Source organism: Lontra canadensis, unplaced genomic scaffold (assembly GCF_010015895.1).
Source record: "Lontra canadensis isolate GAN:19392208 unplaced genomic scaffold, GSC_riverotter_1.0 scaffold67, whole genome shotgun sequence".
In the NCBI taxonomy this organism is placed as follows: domain Eukaryota; kingdom Metazoa; phylum Chordata; class Mammalia; order Carnivora; family Mustelidae; genus Lontra; species Lontra canadensis.
This window is the reverse complement of record NW_022631061.1, coordinates 7,223,587-7,249,904: the sequence shown is the minus strand read 5'-3', so window position 1 is coordinate 7,249,904 and position 26,318 is coordinate 7,223,587. Positions and strand designations below refer to the sequence as shown.

Below are 26,318 nucleotides of genomic sequence, written 5' to 3'. Positions count from 1 at the left end.
ATTACTATTTTTGAAAGGAAAAGGATATAACTTGACATTAATTTAAATGCTAATTTAAAGTCTGACTTAGAACAAAGATTACCCAAGCATAAGGAAAAGACTCTTCAAATGAATGAACTTCTCTTTCAGAGTCACAGCATCTTTAATCAGTTGAGATGGTAAACCTAGAGTTGAAAGTACATATGTTTTATATTTGAAAAGGGAACTATTCATCAAATGTATTTTAAAAGTAGAATGTTAAAAAATACTTGTGGGTTTGGATGATTCTACTGAAAACAAAATTCCAAGTCTGGAGATCTCACTAATACATCAACTTTTTAATAGAGCTTTAGAGTTTACAAGGTTCTTTTATATCATTTTTACTTAACTACTAGTTCAATACTCATAGTTTAGGGGGTATGGATGTGTCGATACTCTCCTGTCGAAGACCAACCGGGAACACCTCTGTAGTTTAAGAGGTTGGGTTTACTGCTCATTGCAGTGAGTAAGACACAGGCAACCTAGTAAGAGTGTCAAAAAGGACTTTTGTAGGATCTGGGCTTTGGTGAAGCGATTCTGGGAAGGGTTCAAGGAGCATGGCTTTGCTCTGGATTGGGCTCTCTCAGGAAGCAGGGATAATTCTGCGATTATGGGTCTTAATAAATTTCATTTAGAGGGAGGGAGGACCAGATCTAGCTAATGCTATAGTTGGCAGAGAAGTGGTAGTCCCTCATATTAAAAAGGAGATGGGTTTGGTATTGAAGTGGTCTGCAGTGTAACCTTGCTTTTGTCTATACTTCCATGACTTATAAAGTCTTTTTTTGCTTCACATCATCATCATGAGACCTCGTCGGATCCTGGTGTTCTGGGAGGTTGTTTATGACCAACAGGAGAACACCAAGGCCTAGCTGTGAGCTCTAGCTCAGGCTAACTCCTGACAATATGCGCTTCCTTTCAAGGCTCAGGCTAGTTTCCAGAGGTCAAGGACTGTTTTTGTTTTTCTTACATAGAGAAATTAGTCATTTTTTAGGGGTGTCAATAACATTCTAGGTATTAACAGGCAATTATGGCAATTAAATTTTCAAACAAGGCTAAGATTCTTTATGGATTTCAATATAATGTACCACAAGAGTATATAGGGACAAAGAATTGAAGTTTAAATAAAATTGGCAATTACAATTATTTGACGAATTTTAATTGGCCCAAACTGTATTTAGTATATCTGAAGTTACAATGTATTTTAGAATCACTTGAATACTTCCTAAACTTAGTTTAATATTAATGAAAGTATTATTAACTATGTAGATTTTCTCTGACCTCAATTACTTCGAAACCACATGCTCAATTTGCTTTAGGGACACTTAAAAGACAATTATTTGGGAATAATAAACATTGACTAATCTTTATAAATTATTAAACTTAAAATCCTGACATTAAAAGGAATAGAGTTAATCTGAAAGCCTTTGTGTTTAGTGCAAAAGGATAGCATTCAAAAAAATTTAAAAAAATAAAAAATAATTCTCACAATTATTTCTATACTGTGATTCAATTTGTAGGAAAATAACTCCTAGCACGAGTGACTGAGTGTATGTAAGATATCTATCTGCACTGGACTTCTATTATTTTTGAGTATGGCAATGTAATTTAAGGAAAACATTTCTTAGGGTGCCTGGGTAGCTCAGTTGGTTAAGTGTCTGCCTTCGGCTTAGGTCAGGATCTCCTGGCGTCCTGGGATGAGCCCTGTGTTCAGCTCCCTCCCTGCTGGAAGTTTGCTTCTTTCTCTCCCTCTGACCCTTCTTCCTGCTTGTGCTCTCCCTTCTGTCCCTGCTTTCTCTCTCTCTCAAATAAATAAATAAATAAAAATCTTAAAAATTAGAATATTTCTCCCATAGAATTAAAAGGATAACATGCATCACTCTCAAAACAACTTAAAAGAAACTAATGAAGAGTATGAGAAAGTTGGAACTTAGTTTTGAAATCCTAGGAAAGCTTTAGGCACAAAGAAAATGGAGGTATTTGTGTGTGTGCCTGGGGGAGAGGGAGTTGGGGGAAATGTTGCAGAAGATCTGAGATTTCTATCATTTAGGATAGTTCCCTGGATTTCAGGCATTTGAAATGCCCCAAGAAAAAAGAAAGTATAGTAACAAAATCTCTAGACAATGATTCTTTTCTTTATGTACAGAGAATATTGATAGTGGTCCAAATATACTACCAGAATAATAGTCCTTTGAGGTTTTCAAAAACTTCTTGCATGAGAGTAGTTTATGCTTGTGTTTGTTATGTTTATACTTGAGTCAAAAAAATATAATGTGAACAACTAAGAGATTACGTAGCTCAAGAATTATGAATTTAACTTCTAGCAGTATTCCCTCCCTCCCTAACACACACACACACACACACACACACACACACACACTCCATTACAAACCCCAATTTTTAAAAATAGATTTTTATTACTTATTTGTCAGAGAGAGAGAGCTCTACATGCACAAGCAGGGGGAGCAGCAGGCAGAGAGAGAGAAGCAGGCTCCTTGCTAAGCAGGGAGCCCGATGGGGCACTCTATCCCAGGACCCTGGGATCAGTACCTGAGCAGAAGGCAGATGCTTAACTGAGTCACCCAAGCATCCTACAAACCCAAGATGTGGTTTCTTTATGGTCTTTGGTGACTTCTTGAACATAATCTATCTTTAGACTGAGAGGGACAATAACCAATCATCTCCATAGTGCACTTAGTGTATTAGTTTATTACTGTACAAAATGAGACAGGTATTTAAGAACCACATCAGTGTTTTCAGATCCAAGTACACCGACCTCTGGTAAAACTCAACACACTCTGAAACAGAAACGGAAAGAGTAGAACCTTCTATATAAGAACAGTTGAAGACTGCATTTAACAAAATATCTGTTCATCAGGGTAGAACACTTATTTTTGCACAAATATATTTTTAAAAGATTTTATTTTTATTTATTTGACACAGAGAGAGAGATCGCAAGTAGGCAGAGAGGCAGTCAGAGAGAGAGGGGGAAGCAGGCTCCCTGCTGAGCAGAGAGCCCCATGTGGGCCTCCATCCCAGGACCCCAAGATCATGACCTGAGCCAAAGGCAGAGGCTTAGCCCACTGAGCCACTCAGGCACCCTATCTTTGCACTAATATTATCTAATATCTCATCTTATTCAATGTGTTTATAATAAGTAATTTTTAAAAGTAACAAGAGATAATCCGATAGGCTCTAATTTTAACTTACCATTTAGGCTTTCCAATTTATTTGTAGAGCAGATAATCTTGTGTTAAAAATAAATCAACAAAAACTAGTGCATTTTCCACAAAGGCAATGAATGATTTTACTGGGAAAAATGTTTCTAAAGCATATATAGTCTAAGTAAAATACAAATGAGTTTTTAAGCACAAAAATATACTCAAAAACAGTGATAGTTTTAATGTCCATGGTGATAATTTGTTTTGCCTTTTGATTCAATAGGTGATCCAGATGAGATTTGTGTTTCTAGTTACATCACATTTAGTTCAACATATGGAATACATTTTTCATTTTCTGGAAGGGTAGTGACTCTTTTATGGCACTAGGATATCATTTAATGATTGAGAAGAGTAAATTCCTACTAGAATAGATGAGTGAATAAGCCAGAGGAGATGATTTAAATCTATCGAACTAGGAGGTACTCTTTGCATCCCTTGGTTGGAGTAAGTGCCTTGCCTTCATGCTCCCAAAGTTTCCTGGGTGCATCTTCACTGCAGCCTTATAATATATTAAATATATGTGTTTTGAAGTCTATTTCTCCCATTTGGCATAAGTTACTTACAGAAAGGGGCGTTATCTTCTTATCTAACACAATATCTGTCACATAGTATACAATCTGTCTTTATGGAATTGCAAAGAGATTGTCACATTTGTATGTTAGAGCAAAAAGGCCACTTATATTAACAGATCACATCCTTTCTATTTTTCTGGAATTGACTTCAAATTGTTCTTTAAAAATGTGAAAGACAGGGGCGCCTGGGTGGCTCAGTGGGTTAAGCTGCTGCCTTTGGCTCAGGTCATGATCTCGGAGTCCTGGGATCGAGCCCCGCGTTGGGCTCTCTGCACAGCAGGGAGCCTGCTTCCTCCTCTCTCTCTGCCTGCCTCTCTGCCTGCTTGTGATCTCTCTATCAAATAAATAAATAAAATCTTAAAAAAAATGTGAAAGACAATGCATTTTGGAGAAAACATAAATAAAAGATCTGAAAACCAACAAGAGTTAAAATATAATTGGTCAATCTAGCTAGGTCCCACGCATACCATTATTTTTTAAATGGCATAATTTTAAAACTGCCATATCATTCCTACCAAGTTGTTCCCTCCTTGTAAATTAAATGCTTAGAGAGAGATATTCAACTCAGCATTCACTCATTCATTCATGTAGTCAACAAAAATTATTCACTGTTTTTGGTACTAAGAGAGCGTATAGTAAAGTATAAGACATGAATTTTTCTCAAGAGCTTATATTACATAGTAAAGATAAGAAATATATGGGGATGTCTAGGACATAAGGGAGGAAGGGTAGCTGAGGATTGTTAAAGCACTTTACATGAATTGATCTCACTTATTCCTCACGACAACAAACCTAGGAGAGAGGTACTGCTACTGTGTCCATTTTACAGATAGAAAATGAGATCAAGTGGTGAAGTAATTTAGGGAAGGCCATACAACTAGTAAATGGTAGAGACAAGATTCGGACTGGTTATGTGACTTCAAAGTCAGAGGATTTAACTGTTATGCATTCTGCCTCCCAACAAGAGGGACAGAAAAATATTCCACAGACATTCACTGAACTGTGATGATTTCCATACAGCCTTTTTTGGGGGTAGGTGGAGTTGGGACAGGATGATGGCAGCAGCATTTTAAGTGAGATATAATGTATGCGGAGGATGTGGACAGGCGATATGAGAGAGAAGAGCTCTGTAAGCAGGGCAGAAGAGTTTGAACAAACACCCAGATGCAGTCTGTGAACAGGAATAAGGAAGACTGGCCAGTGATTAGGATGGATAAAGTCCGGGGCCGGGCAGTGTGAGATGCAACTGAAAACACACGTACACAGGGGAGCCTCGGTGGCTCAGTCAGTGAAGTGTCTGCCTTTGGGTCAGGTCATGAGCCAAGGGGTCCTGGGACCGAGCCCCATGCGGACCCAACATCGGACTCCCTGCTCAGCGGGGAAGCTACTCCTCCCTCTCCCTCTGCCTGCTTCTCCCCCTGCTTGTGCTCTCCCTCTCTGTCAAATAAATGAATAAAATCTTGGAAAAAAAAATAAAAAGAAAACACATACATAGCTATGAATGTAAGATGTTTCAGGAATGTTTAAGGAATCAAAGATTAAAGTTCAGGTATTATAGTGTGTGAAGCAGTGGTGTTTATCCCTTTTTGTGGTCACACATCTTGTGGAGAAGATGGTGAAATACATAGCTCCTTCCTAGAAAATTCACATAGGAACATTTTTCCATCCTGACTGTATAAGAAATGAAAGTTTCGTATTTTGGAGGAAAAAGAAAATCTGTCATTGATCTTGATGCCCTCTTCTATCTGAAGACTTTTCTGCCTCTGCGTCTGTCAAGACCTCTTTTTCTCCAATTTCAGAAAATGCATCTTCCATCCTGTTCCAAGCAGTTACTCACTCTACCTGGGATTTGGTTTTCTACCCATCCTGCCTTGACTAGCAACTGTCTTATCTTTGTTCCTTTTCTCCTTTGTTAAGCTTCTACACATCAGTTTCTACCTCTTAGTTCCTCACTCCTATTCACTCCTTTTTATGTCACTCTCATCCTCTACTTGGGCCAGAGTGATAGGGGAATATACATGAATTAATATGTTAAAAGCTCAGAAAAGTCTATCCATCAATTAAAAAAAACCTGTGTAACATTTTATATGTAAACCCAGAATTTAGCTATACTTCTCCCCCTCATTAACACATTTCAAAACACCTGTGTTCCAAGGAATATCAATTTAAAAATGTTCAGTGAGAGATTCTTGACTTCTACAGCATACTCGTCTCTATTGTTCTCTTACTGCTTGACTTCCATGGTACCCTTGATGGACTCTGACTTTGGCCTGCTGCTCTTCTTCCTATATAGTCTCATTTTTCTCGGGTGATTTCAGTGGTTTTAATTGTAAACTCCATGCTCAACTTGGGTGTCAAATTCTAAACCTTTGTATTTGGCCAAACTGAACTAAGAGTCTTCATTCTCCTCTCCCCCGAAAACCTGCATCTTCACAGTCTCAAACATATTTAATAGTATGTATATCATTCCTTCTCTCAGGCTTTGTTCCCCTCATTCTTACTCCTCACACCCAGCCCGGCATCAGTCTCTGACGTTTTAGTGTTGTTTTGAGGCTGTTCCCTTTGCTTTCTTGCCACCACCAATTGAAATTTAGTTCATGCTCTCATCTCTTCGAGTTCAGACAACAGCCTTTTACCTCAAATGTGGGCATCCTAAAATACTGAGCTACACAGTGGCCTGAGTGACTTAAAAAAAAAAAAAAATCTATATATCTATCTATCTATATCTATCTATCTATCTATCTATATATATATATATATATATATATCATGATCTCAGGGTCCTGGGATCGAGCCCTGCATCAGGATCTCTGCTCAACAGGGAGCCTGCTTCCCCCTCTCTCTCTGCCTGCCTCTCTGCCTCCTTGTGATCTCTGTCAAATAAATGAATAAAATCTTAAAATAAATAAATAAATAAATAAACTGGATCTTATCATTGCCATGCTTAAAATCCTTCATTGTCTCGTTATGGCCTTCAGGATAAAAATCCAGGTTCCTCATGGCACATAAAGCTTCCCTAGCAAGCTTGTTAGTCTCAACTGTGGAGACTCCTTGCCTCATATTTTTACCTGAATAATTTAGAACTACTGTTTCAGAGGGAAGGTGGTATTTTAGTATATGATGTTTTCCACAGTCTGCAACAACTCTTTAAATCTTTCTAAATCCTTTACTTATGTTCCTGGACTCAAGATAGGAAACACTATTCTAGGAAGGCTTTCCAGAATACACATGGTGGTCAAGGGTCCTGTTTTGTGTTAACGTGGTTTCCTTTGTATATCTAGGTTGCTATTGTTTTTCATTATCTGTTTTTCCTCTAGACTATAACGTCCTTGGAAGCAGAAACTTTAATCATATGTGTCTTTTTACTTTTAAGCACCCACCATAATGTCATGCATTTAGTAAATATCCAATATCAACACACTTGTTTTGCTTGGATAACCACATCCAACCTCAACCAAGTAGGGATCCGGCATCAGAGAATAAAGACTTGGCAGGTCCTTTCAGCTCTAATTTTTACTGTGTGCAATGAATTTTGACATTCTGTATCCAAATTTATTCTTTTCTCTTTTATTTCATTTACAAATAATGCTAGTAATGATCCATGTAGTCGATTTGCTTACACACCAATGGGTTGAAACTTGTAATTAAAAACCAAGCAAACACTGATATAGTAGAATGAACAAGGGATTTAACAAAGGCAGAAAAATGGGTTTAATAAATTTCAGTTCATCTCTGCTTGTGATGTGATCATAAGTAAATACCTTAATGTCCAAACCTTAATTTCCACATCTGAAAATGAACTGCAATACCTAATTTAGAGTTGTGAAGTTATCACCTACAGTATCGTTTTCTTTCAACAAATGTAAATTATGTCTCCCAGCTTCACTTGCCCAGCGACACATACTTTTTTACTACTACTATCAAGCTCATTTTGCTTTCCCCCTGAAAACTGGTTGGTGAGTTGAGACTCCTCCTCCTAGCCCAATCTGAGATGCAAGATTTTTTAAGAAAGTTTTCTATGGTATCTGGTTCTTAATTTTCCTGTTTTATATACAAATTGAACTAGAATAACACTACAACTATACTTAGCAGTTTTATTTAGTGACTTAAAATGAAAGAAAAATTCAATAGAATTTTTGGGATTCAAAAAAGCATAAAACACTGCAATCAGTCATCATCATCATCATCATCATCTTTTTTTTTTTTTTTTTAAGATTTTATTTTTAAGTAATCTCTACCTAATGTGGGACTCAAATTCACAACCTGGAGATCAAGAGTCCCATGCTCTTACTGGTTACTGAATTATTCTTATTGATTAAACCAGGTAGGTATCCTGTAATCAGTCATATTCTGATTAACCAAACTGCTTAACCATTCTATCTGGAAAAGGATGCTTAACAATATTTAGACAGGCAACTCAGTCTGAATTTCTCTTCTTTTTTTGCTGATAAAATGTTCTACACTTATATTTATTGGGATGATGATTTGAACTGATGGAGCAGATTCTATTGTGATAACTACTTATAAGTTGATTGCAATGTAAATACTGCTTAAGGACATTTTGCACAAAGCCATGTAAATAAAATAATCAAATAAATAAAATATTTGCACTATACAGAAAGACTTATTTGTCCTTTTGTATAGTAGGGCTCTAAATGTAGTGGTGAAATCCGTTCTTATATAGTGTTTGAATTCGTGCCAAAGTCTTTTGGAGAGAGTCTTCTGGAGCAAGGCCTCTTAGGTGTGGCAGTGTGCAATGATGATTACTCATCTCTTCCTCTTCTCCACGTTTGGCAGTAAGAAAAGTTTTATTACCTCACATTTCTTTTTCTCCAAGTGTGACAAACAAGGTGACCTGTATATTTCCAGTAGGTGATTAATATGTTTATTCATATATATATATATATATTTAAATGAGAGTTTAGTCCCCTGCATATAGGAGAGATCTGGTGTACTGATAAGATAGCTCTGTTCTTGATTGCTTCTGCTCTTCAGGTTGAAAATAAGTATAACTATAAGTCTTAGAGGAGTTACTTTATGGGAAATCCCCTGTACAGAGAAGCAAGTAAAAAATAAAAATAAGTTTCAACTAGAACATTGTATTAGGAAGAATAGGCATTGTTGTGGTTTGTGAAACACTTGCAGCATAACAAAGGATGGCCTCTTAAGAAAAGATGTAAGGATGTTATATATGATCTGAATCATGGCTGATGGTCTACTAAATAATACTTGAATTTGTCTTTTTATAATATTTTAAATCCACATAGTTTGGTTAGCAGGGATGTGTTATGATGAAGAGTCCCTTTAAAAGTGTTCCTACAGACTAACTACATGGTTGAAGGAGACATTCATATTTTTTTTTTGAAACTAACAAAATATGGATTCTAGCAAAATGTTGCAGGCTCTAAATGGCCTTGTGGACACTGTAAAGTTGCGAGGAGAGAGTAAAAAGGCTAGATAGTCAAGGTAAAGCTTTTGTTTATTTTTAGAACCTTTTTAAGTGAATCAAAAAATTAGGTTAGAAATTTAAATATTTTAGCTTTTATAGGCAATGGGCATGCGTTATTGTTGTCTTCAAGAGCTCTGTGAATTCTGTGTTTGAAGCTGAATATGACCCCTTTGGGTATACTATTTATGAGTGGCAGAGCAACTTAATTCAAAGAGAGAGAAAAAAGACTTATAAAGACTCATAAGGCTTTTTCAACATCAAATAGCTTTTACTAAACAATATTTTGATGAGTTAAGTGTGAGTGAGTCAGGGACATATGGATTAAATTTCCCTTGAAATACACATGGGCTTAAAAAATTAAGGGGGAAATACTGAGCAAAATGCATTTTAGAGAATCCAGAACATTTAAAAGACATTTTCCTCCTAAATACAAATATCAGATTGATTCAATTCTAGTTTGACTCTGTAACTAAAACTACATAAAACAAATATGAAAAAATCTTGTAAAAAATGCTAGTTTTATTAGGGAAATACTGTTCATTAACCATATTTGAATTGTACTGCAGAGCAGTTAGGCTTCAGCAGATATGATCTGACTATGAGTTTATCTGTATCTATGTAACACTGAACTTGTTCCTTCTGTAGTACTTATTTTCTTATTCCATTAAACAATTATAATAATTTTTTTCTGTGTTTAGGTTCAAATGTATTTCTTTTTTTCTTTCTTTTTTTTTTAAGATTTTATTTATTTATTTGACAGATCACAAGTAGGCAGAGAGGCAGGCAGAGAGAGAAGGGGAAGCAGGCTCCCCGCTGAGCAGAGAGCCCGATGCGGGGTTCAATCCCAGGACTCTGGGATCATGACCTGAGCCGAAGGCAGAGGCTTTAACCCACTGAGCCACCCAGGCACCCCTCAAATGTATTTCTTTCTTAATCACGTATTTCTCTGAAAAATTCTCAGCTTTTAGAATTTTGCTCTTCCTGTATTTTGATTATAATTTATAATTTTCTTGTATCTTGAGTTCTTCCTTCTTATATGCTGTATATTTTACTTTATCCTCTTTTCTTTGCTTAGTTTTTAGGTAACATTCAATTTGTATATAAACAACTTTAACTCTGGTATCTGAACATTCCAAGTTAGAACTTTTGAAGGCCTAATTATCTATCTAATCATCTTAATTGTCGACTTTTATTTATTAGGGTAGACATATTTTATGTTCTAACTTCCTGGTTACTGAAGTTCCTGCGAGGTAGTGATAGCTAGGCTAATTCTCTTGATTTTTTTCTTTCTATCAGTTTCTGAGTCCCAGCATTCTGCACCCTAAATATTGAATAGTAGGCAAATCAGTGTGTGAATGCAATAAAATAGAGATTTAGGGAGATAGGAATGGTTAACCTTAAAGCAAATTCTAAGCATGTTTCCACCCCCCTCCCCAATTATTTGATATCTGCTTTCATTTTGTGTCTGTGTCGTTTTTTTTTTTTTTTAAGATTTTATTTATTTATTTGAGAGACAGAGAGTATGGGGGGAGGTGAGGGTGGGGGAGGCAGAGGGAGAAGCAGAGTCCCCACTAAGCAGGGAGCCCTTTATGGGGCTCGACACCAGGACCCTGTGATCATGACCTGAACCAAAGGCAGACGCTTAACCAACTGAGCTACCCAGGTGCCCCTGCTTTCACTTTGAATTAGTAGAATAAAGATAAAAGAAAACAGACAAAAACTTTGACCAGTGAACAATAAGAAAAACAGTCTGAAAGGTATAGTCATTTTAACAACAGTAAAAGTAAACCTGAGAATTTTCTAGGGCATTAAATGTGTGTCCTGCAGGGAAGCTGACCATCACTTCGGAGAATCTCCTGTTAATTGCATCCTGTTTATCTTAGTAGATGTCCTCCTTATTTCTATGCATTTTTAAAAAAGATTTTATTTATTTATTTGACAGACAGAGATCACAAGTAGGCAGAGAGGCTGGCCAAGGGGTGGTGGCGAACAGGCTCCCCACTGAGCAGAGAGCCCGATGCGGGGCTCAATCCCAGGACCCTAGGATCATGACCCGAGCTGACAGCAGAGGCTTTAACCCACTGAGCCAACCAAGCACCCCTATTTCTATGTATTTTTATTCTTAAATTCATATAATGCATTTTTTCTGAGTTTTGGATTTTTGACTCTGTGCGTGGAATACAGTGTATATGTGTATGTGTGAAAAGGATTATAAATGTACCACTTTGAAAAAGCCATATAAAAATTCCAAGTCTTGTATTTCAACACTTCTTTCCCATGTTGCTAGTTTTCTATACTAGTTACTCTTCTTTTTCCCCCTAGTTACTCTTCTTTAAATATTCAAAATAACATTATAATCCTTTAGTAATGGAATATCTTTTCCACGTGATAAGGTATTTTTTGGTTAAGAGTCACAGTGGTATCTAGACTTTTAAAATGGGAACCTCAAGAACATTTAGTTAAAATGATACAATTAGCAGAAGCTGGGATGGAAGAAAGATTAATTTAGTTCTTACCTGGAAAAGTCAAGTGACGAGTTGAGTAATTTGAATAATTCAATTAGTATGAGCAGATGATCTGATAATTCAAGCCCTTAAAAACTTAATTTTAATAGTCCAGAATTTTTTGTTTTGTTTTTTGTTTTTGGTATAAATTAACTAGATAACGATCTCAGCTCTCTAGTTTATTCCAACCTGCATTCAATTTTTCAATGGGAACCTTATTGGGACAAGTAATTGTATTAGAAGACTTCTTCATGGTTCAAAGGTACATGGGATATGGTCACCATACCTAAGGAATTTGCAGTCTAAAAGGAAAGAGAAAACATACAGACAGGCATCTTGTGTAAGTATCTTAAGAATGACATGATCAAAACTTTATAGAGTTGGCTATAATAAAAAAGACAGATAGTGACCGGCATTAAGGATGTGGAGAAATGCGACCCTCAGACACTGCGGATAGGAATGTAAAATGATGCAGCCACTTTGGAAAACAGTCTAGCAGTTCCTCAGAAAGTTAAAAATCAAGTTATTATTTGACCCAGCAATTTCATGCCTAGGTATATATTCAAGAGAAATGAAAACATATGTTGACATAACATGTTGTACATGAATGTTCACAGCAGCATTAATCACAGTAGCAAAAAGGTGGAAACACACCAAGTGTCCATCAATTAATGAATAATAAACAAAATGTGATATATCCATACAATGGATAGTCACCATTTATTCACCATAAAAAGGGACACTCATGCTAAAACATGGATGAGTCTTGAAAACATTATGCTAAGTAAAAGAAGCTAGTCACAGAGGACTACCTATTATACAATTATGTTTTTATGAAATGTCCAGAAGAGTTAAATCTATGGAGACAGAAAGTAGATTAGTGGTCCTCCAGGGCTGTGGAGGGGACATGGGAAAATTGGGTGGAATAGCCAAAGGGTATGGAGGTTTCTTTTTTGTTGTGATGAAATGTTCTAAAATTGTGATAATTTGTTTTTAATAATTTGCAGAGCTGATAAACCATAAAGGACCACCATCATGATGAATTCAGAATTCCCCAATTTGGCAAAATTAGTAATATTTGGAAGTAACAATAGAGAAATCTGTACATATTCCAAGTCTGTTATGGAAAATATTTCTACTGTCAGTTGGTGTATGTGACAGAACTACTGCTCTAAAAAAAAAATGAGGTACATTTTATGAGCGGGACACAATTCTACCAGTTGAATTATATCATTCACTTTTACTTCACATAAATTTTAGTTAATCTTGAATTTTAGTTACTCGGTAATTATTTGCAGAAATAACTTGCCACATTGAGTTTCAAATTAAAGTATACACTGGGATTTTAGATTAAAATCAGTTGAATTATACTAATTAATTTCAGTGTTTTAGATAACAATATAATTAGTAAATTGAAATTTTTAGTTATGTATGGCATCTTAGGTGCTAATTCACTTTGGTGAGTCACTACAAACTAAAAAAGCAATTAAAATAAATTAAGTTAGATGTTATTAATATAATAATTACTTAATTCATTTGCATACTTCTATATTATAATTATATTAGCCATTTGCTACAATGCATAATAAATTGAGTAATTAATAATCACACACATTTAACTTGCCTCTTGAGATGAACAGCTTGGGAAGAAAGGGAACTAAAAGTGAAACAGAAAATTGTGTGACATTTAAGTCTGTAGAACTTGGTGGACCATTTTAATCTTTATTAAAACTAGACAACTCCAAAGCAAATGGAAAAAAACATGAGAGTCAATATTTAAATAAAATTGTGTTAAAATCTATCAGATTTTTTTAACTTACCAGAATGATTTTAGAAAACAGATACATAAAACTAAAATTAATTATTGTGCATATTCTTAGACTTCTAAATATAGTTTAATGGAACTAGTGTAAAAATTGAGGTATAAGCTGAGGATCTTGTTTTTACATCATTTTAGAAGAATCTTTAAGTATATACACATGCATATTTAAATATGCTATTTGGCATATTTGAATTCAAATAATAACATATGTATTTTTAAGGAAACACATTATTTTATTTACTTCTTAATCTTATACAAGCTCCTTAATCTCTCTTGGTCTCTATAGCCTCATTTGTAAAATTAGGGTAATAATAGTATCAACCTCATAGAGTTATTGTCAATGTTAAAGCTCTTTGAATGCTGCCTGGTTGTTATGTAGTAAGATATGCTAGCTACTCTTCTTTCTCTTTTTTCTTTTTATAAACAGAAACTGATCCTATCTTTTAAACCCCCAAATATAATTAATCTTAACAAATTAGTACTTTCCCTTAGTTTTCTATTCTAATTAACATCTTTTTTTCCCTGAAATTTAACTTGACTCTTAAGAAATATTGCATATTGACAAATTATAATGCATAGTCTCCTTATCTGCGTGCTTGTCAGCAAAACAGGGCTTTTTTTTTTTTTTTTTTTTTTTTTAAGATTTTATTTATTTATTTGACAGAGAGAGATCACAAGTAGACAGAGAGGCAGGCAGAGAGAGAGAGAGAGAGAGGGAAGCAGGCACCCTGCTGAGCAGAGAGCCCGATGCGGGACTCGATCCCAGGAACCTGAGATCATGACCTGAGCCGAAGGCAGCGGCTTAACCCACTGAGCCACCCAGGCGCCCAAAACAGGGCTTTTTAAGAACAGGAAAATGAATCATACTATTCAGCAGATTTAAGTTTACCATTATTATTGTAAAAAGGGTGTCCTCATTCATAGAAAATCTAAAGTCTAAGAAGTCTAACTACTTATATATTTTTGAAGGTACATTTCTTACATTACTAATATGCAAGCCATGTCACTGAGTCAAGAAAAAAATAAACCTATAATTTTCATCTCAGAAGTGGAAAATGGGCATTGGTTATTTTATATAATATTTCCAGATACCAAGTATAGATTATATTAATTTTGGGCATAGATTTTAGGATCTCCTGGATCTTAACGTAGACTTAGGTCTCCTGTGATCATGGAAGTGTTCTCTAGGCAGCTTAGCGCTGTTCAGTTATTTACAACAATAAGTTACCTATAAGAAAGCCATTATCTTTTTTTTTTTAAAGATTTTATTTATTTATTCATTTGACAGAGAGAGAGAAAGATCACAAGTAGGCAGAGAGGCAGGCAGAGAGAGAGAGGGAAGCAGGCTCCCCGCTGAGCAGAGAGCCCGATGTGGGGCTCGATCCCAGGACCCTGAGACCACGACCCGAGCTGAAGGCAGAGGCCCAACCCACTGAGCCACCCAGGCGCCCCGAAAGCCATTATCTTTTAACAACTTTTAATTTCTGAGACAAAGACAACAAAATGGTTACATATTTACGTGGTCTGAAATTTTATTAACAGCTGATTTTTAAAAAATCTAAGAATAGTGGTTTGTAATTAACTTCCAAAAATGATTTTTATGTGACATCACTATCACACCAGTCTAGCTAATTAATAGGCCTCAGCATTTATAAAATGAATCTATACATTCCTATATTATGCAGACTATTTCTTGTACCCTTACTTCTTTCACCAAACACCCATCCCTTCCTTCTTTTCTACTGAATTCAAAGCTCAGAGTAACATTTGTGGACTGCTATTTTAAAGAGGAACATTATAGACTAGAGAGGGGATCAATATTTTAGGACAGTTTGTAAGATTTATCAGACACAAGGATTCCGCAAAAAGAGTATAAATTAGAACCAGGTGGAAATGGGTAGGAGTGGATCTGCTCAAAGAAAAGTCTACTTAAAAGAGAGAAGTTAAAGGAGTCTTGACAGAGTGAGTTGGTCAAGAGCCACACAATTAGATTTTTAAATAATTTACTGCAAGCATACTTTCATTGTTCTTTAGATATTTTAACTTAATGTTATTTTGGGAATTTTGCTTATAAGCATAAATTAATATTAATAATTACTCTAGCTACCATCAAAGGAGAGAAATATAAAGAAGTTATGAGTCTTTATTGGATTTTGCCTCTGGTAGTTTGGGGCAGATCTTTTGTTTTTGGGGGGGCAGATCTTATTACAATAAACTTCAGGGCATCAGCCAAATTTGTATCAACTAATTAATTACCTTTATTTTTTTTAAAGATTTTATTTATTTATTTGACAGAGGAGCAGGAGAAGCAGGCTCCCTGATGAGCAGAGAGCCTGATGTGGGGCTTGATCCCAGGACCCTGAGATCAGGACCTGAGCCAAAGGCAGAGGCTTAACCCACTGAGCCACCCAGGTGCCCCTAATTAATTACCTTTATAATGGGAACTAAGGACCAGAGAGTCTAAACTAAACTGTATAATGACTGAACCTATTTATCACATATGGGGATGAGGAAAGATGACATATTATCTGAAAAGGTCATAAATCATGTTTATAAATTTTCTTTCATTCTTTAGGATCAAGAATAAGACCAGAAAAAGAGAAAACAAATCCGTGGGCAAAAAAAATCCACAGACTTCATTTGCTTAAATTTCCAAATGGCCTCAGAGAAAATCTCCGAACTATTAAAACAAACTACAAAAACATTAAAACCAAACTTCAACATTTACTTAGGAATTCAAGGCAAACATTTGTTCATAGACTTAGGATTACTTTTCATAGGACAAACAATTTTCATCACACAGAAATGTTAGTGACATAGGTATATCTAGGAGCTGGCATTCGAGTAACTTATTAAACATTCTCTAGAAGAGAGAGAATAAGGTGCCATCTCTAGTTTACAATTAATAAGAACATCCCTTTGATAAAAAGAGAAATCTCTAACTGACAGAAACATCACTGGAGGCTTTCATAAAGCCCGATAATTTTCAGCACACTTCTGGAAACAGGAGTGCAATTTTGTAAACTGAATGATGAGTACAAGTCCACTTTTCTATTGCTATCTGCCACACAACAGTGTACAGGCTGGAAATACAGAATTAAGGTTAAGATGCAGCCACTACTTGAGCAGGAGGTTTTGTTTTTTTTGTTTTGTTTTTTAAAGATTTTATTTATTTATTTGTCAGAGAGAGAGAGAGCGAGCGAGTGCTCCAAGCAGGCAGAGTGGCAGACAGAGGCAGAGAGAGAAGCGGGCTCCCCGCCAAGAAAGGAGCCCGATGCGGGACTCGATCCCAGGACCTAGGATCATGACCTGAGCCAAAGGCAGTGGCTTAACCCACTGAGCCACCCAGGTGTCCCTTGAGCAGGAGTTTTAAACTTGAAATTTAGGATATGATTCTATAGACTGGTTTCCAGGTGTCAGTGAACCCTCCAAAATTGTGTATAAAATTATACCTGCACCTTCATGAGGCAATGTGTTTTCACAGATTCTCAAAGGTAGTTTAAAACTCAAACAAGGTTATGGGCCCAGTCCTATATCCATATATCCATATCCCACATGGTCACTGCAGATACTGCTCTCAATCGACCTGACACCGGCACCAGGACAGGGTGAAAACAACAGTGTCTGCTAATGGTGGAGATCAGCAGTGTGGGTACACAGAAATACACCAGGGACATTCCAAAGAGTGGTAGCAAATTTGAGTGTCTGTTGGCTGAAGTGGCCCTTGTTCATGACTGTTAGCAGGCTAGAGTCACTCATAAGTCAGTGAGACTATTATTCTGTCCCCTTCCAATTATTCAGGCAGTTAGATGGGACTTCTGCTATAAGCTATCTCTCTTATATTAAAAAGTTGCTCCTCATTACAAAGAAAGTAAATGCAGTTATTCATTCATTAGTAGTAAAATATATATTTGTTTGATATGCACTTTCCTCTCTCCAATACAAGGATTGTGATGAAGTAAATTATTAATGGTCACATGATTCAGTATCGTTCCAACCACTGGCACCAACTCAATTGCCAGGAGATAGATTTTAAGTTCAGGAACTTTGCATGTATTTTTTACTTACAACAAACAGAAGAAAGATATTTAAACATTTACCTGCAAGATTGTCAATTTCTTTCTCCTGCAGGAGACTGACTGCATCATCATCTCCTTCCAGCATAAGTTCTGTCTCTGCGTTTTGATTCACTATTGCTTGACTTCTGAAGGCTTTCTTGGACTTCACCACATCTTCTTCAGTGCCTAATCACAGAGGAAATATAATAATTTAGGTGATTATGATTATTTGGCTTTCAGTATTTAAAAATAATCTATTACTTTCTTATAATTATATGCTGCATTTATGTATGAGTTTACAATTACAGAACATTTTTACCTTCTTTATCTTGTTTGTTGTTCAAACAAACAAGATAAAGGCGGGGTGTGTGTGTGTAATCAATCACTTACCCTTATTTTACAGAGGAGGAAACAGGCCGAAAAAGCTCATTCCTCACTGAGGGACCAAGGAGTTGGCCAGTGGTAGAGAAAAGACTATAAATCCACATCTTGGGGCTCTAACATCATCACTTTCTATAAAAAATCTGCACTTCACCACAAGCTTGGTTTTCTGATACATAAAAGTACACAATTTTGCATAATTAAACTTTTATGTGAATTAGAGAATCAAATGATCAGATCATTTTTGAAAGTACATAGGATGAAGAAAACAAGAACGCGTCCACATCGGAAGAGGGCAGTCATTGTTGCTGCGAAGTTACGAACGGTGGAGTTAGGAATGATGGCCACACAAAATGGACTGCACAACAGTCCATTTTCACAGTCAGTGAAAGCAATAATGGTTTTCGGAACTGATAGCCTTATTTTGTTATATAAAATAGAATAGAAGGCCAAAAATCCAAGAACAAAGTCATAAAAATTGAAATATCGCCAAAGCTGACCTGGCATTAACATGTCAGTCAGTGTAAAGGTTAGAAATTACAATGCATTTGAATCCCTAGTGGATTTGACTCCTTAACAGATATAATTCAGTATTTATATCTCAATATTATACTTCAGTTTTTTAAGGAATAGCCACTTCAGCTACCAGCTTTGGCAGGTGGTGATGATTCTAAAATTATCTGAATAGCAAGTAAATTTATAAATATATATATATATATATATTTGTATTTCATGTCACTTGAGGTTGGAATTCAGCCTGGAAGAGAATGTAATTTACTGTGTTCTAGCTGTAGTATTAGTATATAGGCTTCAAGGAAGTAGCATTTCCTGGGAAAATACCTACACATTTCATAAGGTGTGATGGATATATTCCTGAAAATGGGAGCCTAATAAATCACTCCTGCGTGGTAGTGTTATATCACAGTTCTGGGGACTGATAAAGTGTCTGTGTACATACGTAATCGCTCTCCAAATCTTGCCATGACTTTGGCCAAAATGCCCTCCAGTTAACAATTAACAATACTTTTGGTCATTCTCCCAGGCCCAGTATAGTACTTTTTTTTTTTTTTTTTAAAGATTTTATTTATTTATTTGACAGAGAGAGAGATCACAAGTAGACAGAGAGGCAGGCAGAGACAGAGAGAGGGAAGCAGGCTCCCTGCTGAGCAGAGAGCCCGATTTGGGGCTCGATCCCAGGACCATGAGATCATGACCTGAGCCGAAGGCAGCGGCTTAACCCACTGAGCCACCCAGGCGCCCCCCAGTATAGTACTTCTGACAGCCCATATGGTCTGTGGTATCTGCTCAACCATTGTTTTGGAAGCACATTTAGCTGCCGTAACACTTGCATCGTAAAAGTGTTAGTCTCTTTCATTGCAACTTGCATGCTTCTTTTTGTTAGCGATGCAGAGCCAAGTCTATTCACTAAAACATTAATAAGTTGGTTCAAAAGTAGCACATACAGGTGTAAAAAACACAGGAGGAACAGAGTCATGACACAAAGGCACCATAGAATGTAACTGTCACAGAGGTACAGTCTGTCATCCTAGCTCTGACTGGATAACAGCATTTAGAAAGCATGGCTAAAAAATAGCATAACAGCATCAAGTAATACATTGTTAAATATATATTTTGATAAGTACTTCAGAAACAAACAGTATTATTACAACTCAATGCTACGTGGCAAGTGAGGGGCATTAAATGGGTTATATGTACATTTTTCTCTCACTGGCCCTCAGATAATTCTTACTTCTGGAATAAAAGACTGAAGACTGATTACTGAATGCTCCAGAACCTTATCTTATTTTTATTTGGTTTCTTGATGATATAAAGCCAGTGAAACAGAACTCTTCTGGGGGTAGCTATCCTTATAACTTGTTTGCTTCTTGGGTAGTAACTTAAGAAACTCAGAGCTTGCATCATCTGAGAACAAAAGAAGAGAATCCAATCATTAACATCCGAGAAGCCTCTCCTGAAGTCCTTATAGCCATATTTCTATTAGACATCTGCAGCTAGATATTCGTAGCTCCACATTTCCCTAACTGAATGAATCATCTATTAGTTCTCCACCTCTCCGATTTTGATCAACCCACTTACTTAAGCCACGAACCTAGGGGTCATCCTGATGACTGCCATGGCCTGGGCTCAGGCCACCATTGTTTTGGTCTGGAGGTCTTCAATAGCTCCATTATTTACACCATCCCCCACATTTTTGTCAGAATGATTATTACAAAGCAAAAATAAGTGGAGGATATTTGCCTGCTGCATAATGTTTCCTCCCAATCAACAACACTCAATGCAAGGCTTATATGATAGGAGTCCCAATCTAAACTCCTTAGCATGGCTGGGCCAGGCATTTTATCCTCTCAATACCAGCTTTGCGTTATCTTTTCTTTATCATCAGCAATATGAACCATTTATAGCTCCTCAAACCTTCTTACCTGGGCTAATATTATTCCTTCTGTATGGTGTATTCCTTCCTTCCTCCTTTTTGGGGCTCATTCCTATTCGATCTTCCAAACTCACCTTTGTTGGGGGCCTTTCCTAGCCAACCGCTCTGTACTTTCGCAGTTGACACAGAACTCTACCACAGTGTACAGGTGTTATCTGTTATGTGTTTGTCTTCTCCAAAGGGCTCCGGCCTCGTTTCTGCAGCCTCAGTGTGGGGCACCCAGCAGACTTGTAACAAACATAACCCAAACGGAGTTCAGCTCTACCCACTCTGTTTTCTTGTTTCTGATTTTTTTTTTTTAAAGATTTTATTTATTTATTTGACAGAGAGAGATCACAAGTAGGCAGAGAGGCAGGCAGAGAGAGAGAGAGGGAAGCAGGCTCTCTGCCGAGCAAAGAGCCTGATGTGGGGCTCGATCCCAGGATCCAGAGATCATGACCTGAGCTGAAGGCAGAGGCTTAACCCACTGAGCCACCCAGGTGCCCCTTGTTTCTGATTTCTTAAGGTAAATTTGTGTGCCCCTTCCTTGATGATTTCATCACACCTTATAAATCCTATTACTGCAGTTATAGCAACAAGCTTCAGTCTTTGTATTCTTAGTTTTCAGCACACTGCCTGGTACAGAGTGAGCCCTCATATCGGCTAAACAAATGAACAAACTGAGACATAGAAGTTACCTCTGGATATTTCTTAACCTGAAAATCCTAAGATTTCTCAGAGAGTCCTGGTGATTTGCCTCCAGTTTGGGGACCAATTAGAGAATTTATGTATTTACATGAAAGAGAACTTGGTTCTTTATATGAAATAATCAATAAAACTCCTTAAGTATGAGTCAGCCTGATAAAACAAATTTCCCCTTGTGGACAACCATGTTTAATCTGCTTTGTCATTAAGAAAAGAGATATACATTACTCTTGTGTTATTAAAATCTACAAATAAAGTAAATGTAGTCAAAGAAAGGTGAGCTCTGAAATGTGTATTAAGCTTTCCCTTTTATCCTCTCTAGTTTTGAAACAGTAAAACAATTATGTCTTTAAGAGGCATATACCGACACGCTGAACTTACCATCCCTGTTGAAGTGTTATCAGTCTGTAGCTCAGTAAACTTTCTGATTTTATGGTACTGCACGAAACATTTATCTAAATTAAAGTGTACAAGATCCAAAGGTGCATTTCAATCACAATATCTTTTATGAATTAGAGTTTCATTCATCAAAATTACAAGTAAAAAGAGGTAAGGTCTCAAAGGGCTGTCTCATTACAAGGCTTATAAACACTGTCCTTAGAAAGAATTGGTTTAACACCCAACAAATCAAAATCTGATTGGGAAGAGAATTTACTTGAGATAATCTATCTTCACAAGACATGTTGGACTGAGTGCACTTCTTGGCCTCTTTAGCCATTCATCAAGAAATTAACAAGCGAATACTACAAACCACCAGATCTCCCTGTGATCTGAAATTGTGAATTATGTGAAATTGAAAATGTGAATTATGTGAATTTGAAAATGTGAATTGTGTGTAAAAAGTTGGATAGTATAGGCATATATACTTATTTACTAAGAAAACATCAAAATGCCATAAATTAGAAAGGTTCAGAAGTCATAAAATACCAACAAATTATAGATTAATCCAAATTCAAAATTATTTTTACATTATTTTCCATATCGTGTGACAAATAACAACTACAGAAAAACATTCTATACTCTTAAGATTTCTTAGTAAATATATATGCCTGTAGCTCTGTGGGTAAAAACATTATCTAGTATAGAATAATGTATTAGACAAAACTAAATAAAGTTCTTCTTTCGATAAATTTATTTTAACAAATAGGATCCATAGAAACAAAGTGTATTTTAAAACCAAAGTAACAAGAGAACTAAAATGTTTCTAGGATTGTTATTATACTCTAATGTTACTCTATAATTATATTATTATTATCTTTTAAATAAGTATAAGTTAATATAGAAATGACAAATTGGAAACATTAACTTAATAATATTCAGAGAATATGTCTATCTGGAAAGTGGACAGTCAAGGCAAAGAAGTTATTTTATTTGTTCTTATTTATTGACAAATATAGTTAATGTAAAGAAAAAGACTACATGGTAGTTTATCTGTTTAAGGAATTACTCTATACATATTCTATACAGCTCTAAAACATCTATACTAATAAAGATGAAAAGTAATTTATAGCGATAGGAAAGCTGTAAATAATATATGTGTGGCTAATGCACACAGAGGAAAGATATAAACCTGTAACATGACAATTTTAGCAGAGCATCTGCTTCTTACCAGTTTTGTGCTATTATTTATTTTGCATTAAGTATAGAAATATGGCTTTAATTTGTTTATCAAAATTTTAATTAAAAAATATAAAAAAATTATATAAAATATGTATGTATGTATGTGTCCATCTAATGTGAATCTGCTGTGTAAGAATACATTTTCAATGTTATTTGATCTGGGCAATTAAATACATGGTCTATGACTCATGATCTGGCCCCTACTTCTTTAACCTCACTATTTTACCAGTTTGGTGCCTTCACATCTCATATTCCCCAAGAGCTGGATGCTTCTGTTCCTAAACATGCAACACTTTTTCAAGTGTTTAAATCTGACCTATGTAATTTCTCTTACATGGAATTCTCTTACTTGCCTTGTCCTTCAAGATTCAGTGTAGTTGATTACTCCCTTTTCCGTATAAACTTTTTATCTTACAAATAAGTCAAAATATATTACCGTGATTTTTTGATATTTTTTTTCTGGAGTCTTTTATTTGGGTATTATCTTATTAAATATGTGTCAAATATCAAACAAAGTGGCAATCAATAATGTTGAACGAGCACATGAAAACAGAAGCCTAATTCATATGGTCATCATTTTATATGCACACTACGTAAATTATTTCCCTTTATGTCCTTATAGTCTCGTAAATGCTGGATATGAGCTTTGCAATTCTAACTTTATTTTCCTCCCAAACGTCTATTAAGAACATATTTTTAAAAGATATTTAGACCAATCTCTGGACTTCTTTTTCTCAACCTGTGAAAGAGGAAGTAAGTATTTATCAACCAAACTCCCACAGGGTTACTGCAATGTTAAAATGAGACAATGGACACTAAAATACTTTGAAATGTGTGAAAAGCTTACTTATATAATAAGCTATCAAAACGATTGTTAAGATTTTGGTAAAATAGATGGATTAGCAAGAAATATTTTACTAAGTGTACAACTCAAAATTGAACAAGAATACAGCCAGTGCTTTACTGCTTATAATAATGTTTCTAACATATATATGAAGGAGGAAAAAAGAAGGCTGATGTGAGGATTAAAAAACTCAAGATAACTCATGCATGTAAGGTCTCAGTACAGTGCCTAACAAACAACGGGTATTCAACAACTAATGCTTTCCTTTCCTTCAGTTGCGATTAATCTTTTTTCCCTCTGCCATGCTGTCATTACTCTGTTTATATTCACTACAATGAAATATGAGCCTTCATCTCCTCCACTGATGGTATGCTCCCTGAAGACAGGAAGGATGGCTGTGGACAGGTGCCATGAAGTGTTTGTGAAATTAAATGGAGTGTAAACAGCTTACATTAAAAAGCTGTTTCCTCCCAATAAACATAATATTTATTTAAAGATATTATTAAATAAAACTACACAAGCATCAATGTATTTGACATGTGTTTTTGATTTTCTAAATCGGTATGTTAAGATATAAGAATTTTTAATATCTTAGATATCTGAAGGAAAAGAACAGCTTTCTCAACAAACTTGTTATCAGAATTTGCTTTAGAGAATTATACATAGATAATGCATTTAATATATACTTTCCTTCTATCACTGGAAGAAAATGGGCAGAAGAGAAATTCAGTTTTATTTCAGTTTTGTCTAAATGTAACATCAGGAACAATTCTAATGTTTCTAAACATCTGGAAGTCAGTTTCACAAAATGACATTCTTTTGTGAATGAAAAATTCTTTTCAATATATACAACTTCATGATATTTCTAGCTTGTAAAATCTGTTTTGACAAAATCTACCCCTATGTAAATAAGATAAAATGCTGCAGTTCAATGTCAGTTATACTTCAATAATATAAAAAAATGCTGCAATTAATTTTCAAACCTAAATGATTTCCTTTAGAAGTATTAATGACATATGAATTCCTTGGGGTATTTTAAAATAGAGATTACTTTTCCCTCATTAAAGCTGAAATCAGAGCCACAAATACTTTTACAGAACAGTGCTTTAGTAACTTTAAGAGATATTATTTAATTTTCACTAAAAAGAAAAGATTTTAAGATAAAGGTACCTCTCAACTAATTACATTAGATGTGGTGACATGTTATCATGCAATAATAGGTACGAATCAATCTACTGCTGAGAACTTTATAATGTCGAACATTTCAAAGAAGATGAAAGAACATTTTTTACTATATTGAGAAACCTATGACTCAAAATATTTTATTCTGACCTTAACATGAAAGCATATGTGTGTGTGTGTGTGTGTGTGTATATCACATACACACAACACACTTTACTATTTTAGTAAAAAGTAAATATATTTCATTGTCAATAATTTAAATTCAAAATTAAATTTTGTGTTTGACTTTATACACAGACACAGCATTTCTTTCCTCAAAAAACATAAATAATGCTGACATAAAAGGAGAGACCTACTAAAGACTAAGGACTAAAAGAAATCATGTTTTATATAGAACAGTATTCAAAAAACCCTCATACTTTGCGGTAGAAACATCCTAATGATAAAAACCTGTTAGTGATACTGAATGAAACACTATTAATAGAATGACTAGAAATCTCAGGTATCTTTTTTTCTCTTTTATACCTAGTGCTGAGTCAGGAGACTCACTTCATCAACACGAAATCATTTTACGAAAGCAAGTATTTTCACAAATGAAATAGATGGTTTTCATTTGCTGTTTCAAATATACTTTAAGTAAAAATCTGCATGGTTATTGACCAGACTTAATAAACACAGAGAAGAAATCCAGACAGTTCTCAGACACCAAATTCCTCCTTTCTTAGTTGTGAGTATTTTAATCTGAATACATTAGATTTAACTGTGGTTCCCACTTCATTTTTGCTGACTGAGAATATATTTAATAACCAAAAGAGGTATTATCCAAACTACTAAAAAACTAAAAACCCAAGATACCAGGCTTCAAATTTATAATGAACTTGATTCCGAAATAGAAATCCTTGCCTAAATCAATAATTGATGTTACTTATGGTCCATTTTAGCACATCCTTATAGCACATAAAATCAGAGTGCAGCATCCTTTGTGTTTTTACCAATGAAGAACTTGCATAGACTTTTGTTTCAAACTAGACAAACACTATATCTGCAGGGATGCTTTTCTCAAAGAAAATATTCAGTGGAATAGTAAAATGTAGAATTAGCAGTATAGGCATTAATTAAGATAAAGTGTTCACAGAAATTATTCTAAGTGGTAAATTCTTATTCAGATTAGTTATGCTTGTAAACGATTTACTGGACTATAAGAAATAAAATAAGAAAATGGCTACCTAACATCAACAGTTATTGCTCAGTGGAAAAGGACATCAAGGACACTTGCAAGTAAAAGAATTGGATCAATATTAACGTGATTTTCATTTCATGCTTCCCCAACTCCAGTAAGCTGACAATATACTCTGATTATGTGAACTGCCTCAGAGTAACACAGAAAAGGTTATTAGAGCAAGAGGTGGAAATGGAATGCACTTTTTATATTGACAGGCCTGCTAATAGAGTATACTGATTTTCCAAGACATGCAATGCATTTTCACAATTTGGTTCTGACAGCAAAAATGGAA

The 26,318-nt window shown here is 35.4% G+C and overlaps 1 protein-coding gene across 14 annotated transcripts in view; it reads right to left on the bottom strand.

The window, feature by feature from the left end:
- The window catches only part of NBEA (neurobeachin), a 664,613-nt gene that overhangs the window by 194,811 nt on the left and 443,484 nt on the right, over positions 1-26,318 (bottom strand). For 8 of the 14 annotated variants that reach the window (XM_032880041.1, XM_032880043.1, XM_032880047.1 and 5 more), the window contains 2 exons: positions 17,684-17,827; positions 13,386-13,418 (listed from right to left, as the gene is read on the bottom strand). In XM_032880041.1, the coding sequence (XP_032735932.1) occupies positions 13,386-13,418; positions 17,684-17,827 (177 nt within the window). The remainder of the gene's footprint in view (positions 1-13,385; positions 13,419-17,683; positions 17,828-26,318) is intronic. The other 6 variants (XM_032880045.1, XM_032880049.1, XM_032880051.1 and 3 more) reach the window with 1 other exon arrangement.